The sequence below is a fragment of the Nicotiana tabacum genome, chromosome 17 (genome assembly GCF_000715075.1).
Source record: "Nicotiana tabacum cultivar K326 chromosome 17, ASM71507v2, whole genome shotgun sequence".
NCBI classification, from domain to species: domain Eukaryota; kingdom Viridiplantae; phylum Streptophyta; class Magnoliopsida; order Solanales; family Solanaceae; genus Nicotiana; species Nicotiana tabacum.
In genome coordinates this window covers 2,151,252-2,162,843 of record NC_134096.1, presented here as the reverse complement: position 1 = coordinate 2,162,843, position 11,592 = coordinate 2,151,252, and the positions used below count along the sequence as shown (strand labels likewise).

Below are 11,592 nucleotides of genomic sequence, written 5' to 3'. Positions count from 1 at the left end.
TCAACTCGTCGAGATGCTCCCATAGTCGCATTTTACACTTATTTGTAAACTAGACCGGCTTAAATTGCTTGTGTTGAAAATAATTAACTATCTGCTAGTATAATTTATTATCTCTCGTTAATATTTGCAATACCAATTTTATTTTTAGATGATGAATGCATTATTTATATACTCATGATCTCATTTGTATTTCCTAAATTGTTGTGCGAATAGTACTCTAGGCCAATATTTCCTCTTGAGGTTCTCATTAGCTAAGGAAGAAAATTTATTCATTTAGGTTTGCGTTACAATTTTTCACTCCTATCCATTAATTCATAACGTCCATTTTTAATAGTGATTGGTGTGTGTTTAATGATGTCAAAAAAGACAAACAAAAAGAAAAAGTTGAAAGAAATTGACAATATTTCAACTTTTTTTCATTGTTGGTCTATTTCCCAGCATCCTACAGTTAAATTTTTAGCTAACACCCTTTTCATGGATGCCAAGAAATGACCTGGTTTTTGTCTTTATCAAAAACAAACCCTTCTTCCTTTAGAAAAAAACTTCATTTTGAATTGACTAGGCGTACAGGATCGCCTGTTTTCCTGTACGCCTTTTTCTTTCATTTGTTAACATCATGTTAACAAAGATCGTACACATTTTGCTACTATTCGTATGTCTTTCTTCTATTTCTCGCTCGCTTCATGCTGCAAAAGGTGATGATCAAAATACATTATTCTTAGCATGTGGTTCGGAAAATGGTGGAACGGATGAAGATGAGAGAAAATGGGAACCCGACGCGAAATATCTAATTTCAGTTGATAAATCAGTCATTTCACAACCTGAATCTCAAGGCCCTTCTTCTCCATCTGTTATACCATATATAAATGCAAGAATTTTTCAATCTGAATCTTCATATAACCTTCCCGTTAAAAACCAAACAGCTTATATTTTACTCAGGCTTCATTTCAATCCAGCCCCTTATCCTAATTTCAACATTTCCAATTCATATGTCACAGTTTCTGCTGGTAAATTTACATTGTTAAATAATTTCAGTGCCTTTATAACAGCTCAAGCCTTTTCACAAAGTTACATTATTAAAGAATACCTTTTAACTCCTGTAAATTCTCCAACCTTGGAAATCAAAATTAAGCCTTTTGGTAATTCACCGTTTGCATTTATTAATGGAATTGAAATGATCACGTCACCTGATTTGTTTTTCGGCCCTGATCCTACGTTGGTTGGTTTCGACGTTGAATTTGCTACTGCACAACAAACTATATCTGTAAAGGATAATATTATGGAGTTGTTGTATAGGGTCAATGTTGGTGGACAATATATTCCTCCGAAAAATGATTCAGGCGGGTTAATGAGAAGTTGGTATGAAGATACTCCTTACATAGATGGCGCGGCATTAGGCGTTACTATGAGCAGCAACATGACAATTCTTTACGATGACTTGCCAACGTACGTTGCACCACTTGTTGTGTACGAGAGTTGTAGATCGATGGGTTATGATTCGAATGTCAACTTACAATATAACCTCACTTGGGTTTTCAATGTTGATCCGGGGTTTTCATATCTCGTGAGGTTTCACTGGTGTGATTTCACTATCGATGCCACGAGGGTCAATTCCTTGGTCTTTAATGTATATATCAACGGACAAATTGCAGAACGCGAAATGGATTTAATTGCATTCAAAAATGGGGAAAAGGCAGTCCCATTAGAAAAAGATTATGTGACTCATATTATTGATGATAAATCAGGGAATGATAAACTTTGGATTGCAGTACATCCATCTGGTACTGGAACTGAATTTGCTAATGCACTTGTAAATGGGATTGAGATCTTTAAAATGAATGCTGGAAATACGAGCTTAGCAGGACGGAATCCTGCAATTTCAGATTTAATGAAGAAGCAACAAGAAGTAGAACAAAGTAAAAAAGAAGCTCCGCGTCCATTTGCTGATGAGGAGAAATCACATAGTACTTCTGCTATAATTACTGGTGCTGCTGGTGGAGTTGCTGCATTTGGTGTAGCTGCTGTTTTACTTATTGTTGCTTATAAGAGGAAAAAGAGAACAGCCCCGGGAGCTGAAGGTACAACGAGTTGGCTACCGATTTATGGTAACTCTCATTCTTCCAGTAGCAAATCAGCTTCAGGAAGAAGTTGTGGTAGCACGACGATATCTTCAGATGCTGCTTCTAATTGTCGATATTTTTCATTAGCTGAGATCAAACAGGCTACTAAGAATTTCGACGAATCTTATGTTATTGGTGTTGGTGGATTTGGTAAGGTGTATAAAGGAGTTATCGATGGTGACACGAAAGTTGCAATCAAAAGATCAAATCCGTCTTCACAACAAGGGGTGAACGAGTTCCAGACTGAGATCGAGATGCTGTCAAAACTAAGGCATCGACATTTAGTGTCATTGATCGGATTTTGTGAAGAGAATAATGAAATGGTCCTTGTTTATGATCACATGGCGCACGGAACATTAAGGGAACATCTTTATAAAGGTAATAAAACTATATTATCTTGGAAACAAAGGTTGGAAATTTGTATTGGAGCAGCCAGAGGACTTCATTACCTTCACACTGGAGCTAAATACACTATTATACATAGAGATGTGAAAAGTACAAATATTTTATTAAATGATAAGTGGGTTGCTAAGGTTTCGGATTTTGGACTTTCGAAAACAGGTCCAAATATGAACCAAGGACATGTTACAACAGTTGTAAAAGGTAGCTTCGGTTATTTGGATCCTGAATACTTTAGAAGACAACAACTGACTGAAAAATCAGATGTGTACTCATTTGGTGTTGTCTTGTTTGAAGTATTATGTGCAAGGCCAGCACTTAATCCAAACCTTTCGAAAGAACAAGTTAGTCTTGCAGATTGGGCATTAGCTTGTCAAAGAAAAGGGAATTTAGAAGATATTATTGATCCACAGTTAAAAGGAAAGATAAATCCTGAATGCTTGAAAATTTTTGCTCGAACAGCAGAGAAATGCTTAGCTGATAATGGTATTGATCGTCCGTCTATGGGCGACGTGCTTTGGAATCTTGAATATGCACTTCAATTAGAGGAAAATCCAAATGGGGTTGCATCAAATTCTGAGGCAACTAAAAATGTGGATCAAGAAAAGGCTGAAGTAGTAGATCAACACAGTTTGATAGCTATGCATAGAAGTACTTTGAGCCTTGAAAGTGAAACTGGTGATAATAACACAGATGATGTCTTTTCTCAGATTGTGAATCAAACAGGAAGGTAATAGCAAACGTAGCTGTTTCTTATCTTATGAATGATTATGATAAGAATACAATATTGTACAATTTCACTACATACTTTGTCTCAAACTATATAAGAAATATTATACTAGCAGTTTATATATTGTACATTGTGTAGTGTGTTTGGACAAACTATGTGGTCTAAGAAGTTATTATTTAGATGAGGGATTTTCAGTTTGCATATAAATTTCTATTTCTAACTTAACTAAATACTCAATATGAACCAGTACAAAAGTTCATCAAGCATAATGCTAACTTCTACTAAATTTAGAAAGCAAGATAGTTTGTGAATTTTCCAAGCGGACAACTAATTTTTAATCTGAAGTTTTTGTAAAATTAGTATTTAAGAGCTATGTTGCGCGGACTCTCCAAAATATCGTCGCACTCGTGTTAAATCCTTTAAAAATTCACACTTTTCGATGATCCGATATGCACCCGGCGATTTTTTCGATGAGTATGAGCCAATGTTTTAAAAGGTATGGGCGTAAGGCGAGGCGTTTTACATGCCTCAGCAAGGCGTAAGCCCCGAGGCACGGGGCGTAAGCCCCATGGGTATTCAATTTTAATTATTTTATAAAATAATATAATTACAGTAAATATTTATAAACAGGTAAAATTGCATAAAAATTGAAAAAAACTATATATATATATATATATATATATATATATATATATATATAGAGAGAGAGAGAGAGAGAGAGATAAGAGAAATCGATATTCGATGTTCTGGGAGATATTAGCAGACTAGCAGATCAAATAAAGAATTGAAAAAGACCATAAATTATGGCTTCAATCAATAAAAAAGATATTGACTTTTAAATTTAATACATTTCAGTTATTTTTTAAAACTTTTGAGTAATTACAAGTTGACTTTTGATAATTTGAGTATTATATAAAAGACTTATTTAACAAACTTTGTTTTAATTTGAAAAAGTCTTTGGGGCTTACGACTCACTACAAAAACGCGCCCCAAACGCCCGAGCATATGCCCCGAATTGCTGGGCGTACGCCTCTTGAGACTTTCGCCCCATGATCACGCCCAACTATGCCTTATAAAAAGAACTAAGCGGTCGTTGCAAATATATTCCGGCTAATAAGTCCGGAGTCGGATCCCACAGGGAATTAACCTATCAAACACAACTACTAGACTCGCACGAACTCACGCAATCAATCTTCAGAAATATTTAAGTAACAATTTGGATGTTTACTAACTAAATATTACGTAATGAAAATGTCACAATTAATAACTAACTACTAACGGGTTGTAGACAAGAATTGGAATGAACTACATTTGTGATTTCCCCTATTGTCAGAATCTTTTCCGCTACGTTTTCTATAAATTTGACTAAGTCTTCTCTATCGATCATGAGCACTCTGACTGTCGTAACTCTCTCCCGAGTAATTACCATAATTTACTAGATATATTCTCCCAAATTACGCTAGCTGGCATTAAGTACGGCTCACTGGATCGCACCAAGATTTCGTTATCCCTAATCCCACCTTTAAACCCTTCGTAGTGATCCCTCATATATGTTAGAAGTGATGTTGTTCAACAACTACCTAAATATGCACTCTCTCCCGAGTAATACATACTAAATAGGCACAGCCAATTGAGGGCCCTTCAATCAACCACAATAATATTGTAGTTAAACAAATAGAGAAAATACTATGGCAAATATATATTAACGTAGCAAGAAAATCAACCTTCAATAGGTTCCATCAAAACCTTAGATTAGGAGTTTAGCTACTCATACTCATAGTAACAATATCCAAAATATTTTGCATAATTAAATTACAAAGTAAGGATAAAGGGATGTAGAAATCGATGAGTCTAGCTCCCAACGGTTGTTCCACAAGCTATCCTTGCCTCTGGTTGCCAAGAGTCCCCAAAAGTGGTGTTTTAGGTCTATTTATATGTGTAAAAAAAGACATAAACGTGTAGGCCAAGTCCTAGTCAAACTAGGAGACGAAATAATTCTTCAAAGCTCGGAATGTGCGTGCCTCAGACCTCGCCTCGCAAGGCATAACGCCAGCTTAAGCTCGCCCCAGGCCTGGCGTCGCGAGGTATAATGCCTACTTGAGCTCGCCCCAGGCCTGGCATCGCCAGCTCCCACGCGAGCTAAAGGGCTCGCCCAGCCTGTTCTAGGCTTGGCTTCGCCAGTTTTTTATTTGTCGGCTGCTCACTTTTTTCATTCTTCTTTTCAACTGTTTTCGAGCACGCTTTAGACTTTAATTATTTCTTTTGCTCTACTTTCATCTCCAATTCACCTACACATATAAAATGCAAGGCGAATAATGTGCTAAACTATGGAATTATAGCCATACATCAATACCCTACACTTAAACATTACTCGTCCTCGAGCAATCAAACTACACTTATAGACACAACATTTCTAAACAATTTTCTTAACTCATTACATCAAGAATATTTAAAATAATCTAATCCCAAAGGTGTAACATCCTCACCTCAAGATTTGACTCACAAATACCATGCCTTATTCACAATTCACTTACTTACTCTAACATGGAGGTCAACGACATTACATTTCCCTTATGAATCACGTGCCATCACCCAGTCAAAGAGCTTAGTTCCACACACAATGAATTTTAAGAACGTAGGAACTAAAGTAGGAAAAATTCACTCGCTCTCGTAAATAACATTCATATGCCACAAATGTTTGCCCGTAGTGTAATACTCTACTAATCGAGTTTATTCAGTCTAAGATCAAGTAGGACTTCCATTGGTTGTAATGTAGGTTGTGGGTCGGGTAGGATACATTTGGACATGAGTGACTACACCTCCCTTAAGCACTTTAATACATATACTTTAATACAACAGCTCATACTTATGTCAAACCCAACACTCCACCTTCACTTCAAATTATATTACCTCGTACTTCTTTAAGCACAAGTATATCAATAGCCACCATCATCAAGAATTATTTTTCATACAATGCACTATTATCATTTCTCTCTCTCTTTTTTTTTCAAAAAGTGCACCTTTCTCTTTATTTCAATTGTTCCACTCAAAAGTCAACCCACCACTCCACACTTTAACTTTTTCATAATTTATCACAATTCAAGTGCTCATGAGAGGTGACAAGGTTCAATTATATGGTCTATTAAAACAAAGGGGTACGACTTGTAATATGGTTACCAAAGAAACAAGATTATAGGCTCAAATGGGTTAACAACGATATATAACATTTAGGTGGGTAAACTATATATATCTGGCTTAACAAAGAAACGTCTATATCACTTCCTAGACTAAATAAGACTACTTTTTCGCTTTGCACACACACGGGGCAAGTTCTAGACATCAAATGCAATGCACAGAATACATACAAAACCTCACACAAACATGGCACATAATTCACTCAGGATTGGTTTTACCATGACACTCCAGTCAAAGCAGTTAAGCAAAATTAAGAATCTATGATTTAAGGTACTTATACTAGAGTCAAAAATCGAGCCTAAGCGTCACAACCATAGTACTAACTATTCTCAAGGCATAACAAAGCTAAGAGATATTGCTGCAATTAAATGCATAGCCTCGTGGTTCCTACTCCTAAAAATTAAAACTAACTACACTCGGTTCAACTAAAAGCCCTTGGAAAAGAACAGCGACCCAAAGAAAAACCAAGGGGAAATTACTATACTACATACAAGAAAATCTTTTTCGTTTGTTTTTCTTTAGACTTACTTCCCTCGAGAAAATTGTCTAGAAGATCCATCGTCGGGAAGAGTCCAATTTTTCTATTTTTTTTTCTTCTAACTAACAACAAATAACTAAAAACAAATAACTAAAAAAATTAACTAAAACAATCAACTAGAACAAAGACGACACTTACTAAAAAAACAAATAACTAAGCAAAACTAATATTTACAAGTCCCCACCCCACACTTATATCATACATTGCCCTCAGTGCATGCACAAAATGACAAAACAAGAAAAATAAGTAGGGTATAAGGAAAAACTCCCTGGTCATGCTACATCGTCGCCCTCATCCTATAAGGATGCCCACTATTCATCTTGTGCTTACTCCTCCTCATCATCATCATCATCCTCATCATCTGACTGCTCTGGCTCGGCCTCGGACTACTCAGGTGTGTTGACATTCTCATCATCTCAGAGTCTGTATCCATCACACATCCCAACCAGTTGCTGAGCATGAGTGTTGAGCGGGAACCGCTCATCCAATATGTCCCTCTTCGCTATAGTGATCGGCCGTCCCCCTATCCGCAGATGCAAATCCATCATCCTATATAGATGGGCCATAAAACTATTATCACGAACATTGCGCTCGACACATGTCAATGATGGCATGTCAGTCTCTTCCTTTACCCGGATGCTAGTAATGTTTGTTTGTCGTAGGGGCTGATCAATGATGTGGTCGAACGTTGGATCCTCCTCAGCCTCTTCATGTCTTAAGAACTGAGTCAACATATTTGCAAAAGGCACTCGATCAATCTTCTTACTGGTTCTTACTAGAGACATCTGGTAGCGAATCAAATGACCCATATTTACCCTCTGACCCGTCATGAGGAAATATAGCACACACGTCCTCTCACGGCTAATGAGCGTGTCATGATTACAAGGTAGGAGCCGTGCATTAATCAGTTTCAACCAAACTTGAGCCTCCGCCCTCATCTTCTTTTTGGGGAACTTACTGTGCCGATTTGTTTTCTTATCACGGATCCACGCTGTCATAGAATTGACACCACATAACGTGTGTCTCATCTCTCTATATGTAGGACGGCGAATGAAGTAGTCCAATGGCTCCACAGTAACATCCTGAGCACCTAAAAAGTTACATATGGCTGTGGCTGAAAAGTTTATCAACCGTCCACGAATCGGCACCAGTTGTTCGGTATCCTGTGGATCAAACCCTGCATAGAATTCCAGCACTAGATTGAGATTAATATCCCCTGTGTTCTTGAAGACATAGCTCAACCCCAAATCATAGATGCCCCTCCAAATAGCCTGGTACTTTGCTTGCAGTTGGCGCTCATGGATAGCGGCTTCTGGATGTACATGTTTAGGCCTACAATGCATGTACCAATCCTTAGTATGTGGGGATATGCTTCTGATGCCAAACTCCCATTGGCCTTGGGGTTGTGGACGCATGGCCGCTACAGCTGCCACAACTTGTGCTCCTTCACCTTGACTAGAGGTAGCTTCTCCCTCTTTTCTCTACTTTGGTGGAGGTGCGGAGGTCGCATTTGCCAGTCGGAGCAGTGGAAGTAACATTTCCTTTGTCGGTGTATTTTCTCGGAGGCATATTCGTTCATACACAAGTAATCATTAATCAGTTAAAACTGCATTACAATATGACACACATGGTCTTGCCCAAATTTCTAAGGTTACTCTGACTTCACCTCATATTTTCTTAACATGAAAATCAATAAAACAACACATGGGTGCTTCCTCCAATTTCGAAGCATCGGGCTACCAGTGAGCCACCCCACACTTAAGATTTTATCGTGGTGCACGACTACATAACACTAGTCTATTAATCCCGGAGACTCGGGCTCCAATGGGGACAAGGAATGCCATTGAGGCATTATAACAAACATTTAGCATGCACTAGTGCCATGGGAGTTCTTGTAGAGGTGAGGGATTGTCTCACCCTCCCAAATCGGCTTGGGAGTTTCTTACTACCACTTGTTCACACAATAACAACACCATTCCCATGGGGTTGGAACACACAAATATAATACTACAATGAAGAATAACCCCCAAATTTCGTGTCTAATTGTATACCTTTACCCAACTCGAAATTGAAAAGGAAAGATATAAGAATCATACCTTAGAAGCTTTAAGAGGAAAGATTTGCTTGTGAATTGCTTGTGCAAGTGAAAGAAATAACAGGAGTTTGCTTGAATTCAATGTGTTTGTGAGGGAGGGGGCTTTGCAGTTTTCTTCTTGCGTGAGTGTGTGAGCAGTGAATCTTTGGGCAGTGAAGTTTTGAGCGTATGTGTGTAGTGAGGTTTTGGGCTTTAGGTTGGGTTTTAAGGGAGGGGGTTAAAAGAAATAAAGGAACGGGGATTAAAATAAACCGAGATTTTTACTTACCTGGCGACTCGAGGTCGCTGCTTCGCCTTATCCCTCACGAGGCGAGCTCCAACGCTAGATACACCTTGCATTACCCCTCGCGAGGCAAGCTCCAACACCAGATACACCTCAACTTACCCCTTGCGAGGTGAGCTCCCATGCGAGCTTTACATCAGGCGACGTGAGACCTAACTCTTGGCCCAGCTCGATGTGGACCAGGCAACGCGCAGTGCACTGTACGACTTGCTAAAATTACCTGCAAACATGTTAGTACCTAAAATTGAAAAAAAAATTATAACTACACTAAAAATCAACTACGAATTGAGTTGCCTCCCAACGAGCGCCTTAGTTAATGGCACGGCCTAACGAATACAGTATTATAATGGATTGCCTCCCATGAAGTGCCTAATTTAACGTCGCGGCACGACGCATGTAATTGTACTTAAGGCTCGCTCAACCTTGGTGGCTCGAGCAGATGAGTCACCGACACTACTTTCGCATCATCCATGCCCAAATAATGTTTTAACTTGTGTCAATTGACTCTAAACGTGCGAGTCATTTTCCGCAGCAATCTTTACGGCACCATTGGGGTGAATCTCTACCACACGAAATGGTCCTGACCCTCTTGACTTTAATTTGCCCGGAAATAACCTTAATCTTGAATTGTATAGCAATACCATATCTCCGGGTTTAAAACTCTGCTTAAGAATATTTTTATCATGCATCATCTTCATTCTCTCCTTGTATAGTCTTGTGCTCTCAAAAGCGTGATAGCGAAACTCATCAAGCTCGTGCAACTCTGTGATTCTACTTGTACCCGCAGCTTCTATATCGAGATTCAGCTGCCTCAATGCCCATACAGCTCCATACTCCAACTCCACTGGTAAGTGACACGTCTTCCCAAACACCAATTTATATGGCGACATGCCAATCGGAGTTTTGAAAGAGGTACGATATGCCTAGAGTGCATCATCTAACTTTCTCGCCCAATCCGTTATTGTAGCGTTCACAGTCTTTGTCAAAATGCTCTTTATCTCTCTGTTCGCAACTTCCACTTGCCCACTCATTTGTGGATGATATGGGGTGGCAACCTTTTGGTGTACATCATACTTTTCTAACATCTTTGCGAAGGCTCGATTACAGAAATGAGTGCCTCCGTCACTGATTATTGCCCTAGGAGTGCCAAATCGAGTGAATATATTCGTTCTCAAAAAACCAATTACCCCCTTTGCATCATTTGTAGGGAGAGTTGCCGCCTCCACCCCTTTTGACACGTAGTCCACAGCTACGAAAGGCCCCATGAAATCGATTCCCCATACATCAAACACTTCTACCTCCTGAATTGGGTTCATAGGCATCTCATGTCAGCGGGAAATATTCCCGGTTCATTGGCATTCTTCACAACCCTTCACCCATAAGTGTGCATCTTTGAACAATGTCGGCCAGTAGAAGCCCGACTCCAAAACTTTCGCAGTTGTCCTTGCTCCCCCGAAATGGCCACCATATGGTTACGCGTGACAAGCCTACAAAATAGAAGATTGGTCTATCTCAAGGATACATCTGCGGATAATGGTATCAACACAAATCCGGAATAGATAAGGCTCATGTAACGCCCAACCTCGGGGAGCACGACCGTCGCTCAACCGAGTGAACCCAGTCGAGCAAGCCTATTAAACCTTTCCTGCCCTACTCATTCATAATCCAAAAAGAGATCGCATCACCATTTGTAAAACAGGGGGGAGATTAGTTATATAAATATATAACCGTTACTAGTTCATTTTTCCTTATATACATTATGCCATAGTTGAGTTCCCAAAATACAACTCAATCCAACGACCACCCCAACATACATACATGACCCACATAAACATCTATGGAGCCTCTAAGAGTACAAAAGAGCAACATGACAATGCCGGCAACAAGGCCCCGGCTATACCTCAAAATATAAAAATGTATACAAAAGAAGGACTACATGACCCCTGGGGATAAATGGGGCTCACCAAGACTACTGTGAGGAGAGAAAGAGAGCACCACTATCGGCGATCGGCATTATCTGCGATGGAACCACCTACATCCATTCAAAGATGTAGCGCTCCCGGAAAAAGGGACGTTAGTACTGTCGAATAGTACTAGTGTGTAAGGCAAACACCAATCTTAGTAGAATGAACAGTGAAACAAAGAGAAGACAGTCATAATAATCAATAAGAGCTTCATAGAAATACAAAGAAAACACCAAGTAAGGGTCACATAGTTTCCAATTCAATCTTT

The 11,592-nt window shown here is 39.0% G+C and overlaps 2 protein-coding genes across 2 annotated transcripts; one reads left to right on the top strand and one right to left on the bottom strand.

Annotated features, from left to right (window-relative positions):
* Positions 1-383: 383 nt before the first annotated feature.
* Positions 384-3,430, top strand: LOC107799099 (receptor-like protein kinase ANXUR1). Its single transcript, XM_016622171.2, has one exon. The coding sequence runs from the start codon at positions 617-619 to the stop codon at positions 3,251-3,253; it is 2,637 nt and encodes an 878-aa protein (XP_016477657.2). The 5' UTR covers positions 384-616; the 3' UTR covers positions 3,254-3,430.
* Positions 3,431-10,283: 6,853 nt separating this feature from the next.
* LOC142171466 (uncharacterized) lies at positions 10,284-10,682 on the bottom strand. Its single transcript, XM_075233824.1, has one exon. It carries the CDS (start codon positions 10,680-10,682, stop codon positions 10,284-10,286), a length of 399 nt encoding a protein of 132 aa, XP_075089925.1.
* Positions 10,683-11,592: the final 910 nt, after the last annotated feature.

What these genes read in the sequence shown, in the direction of transcription:
- LOC107799099 (XM_016622171.2), top strand. Translation starts at nt 617, where the DNA reads ATGTTAACAAAGATCGTACACATTTTGCTACTATTCGTATGTCTTTCT.
- LOC142171466 (XM_075233824.1), bottom strand. Translation starts at nt 10,682, where the DNA reads ATGCCTATGAACCCAATTCAGGAGGTAGAAGTGTTTGATGTATGGGGA.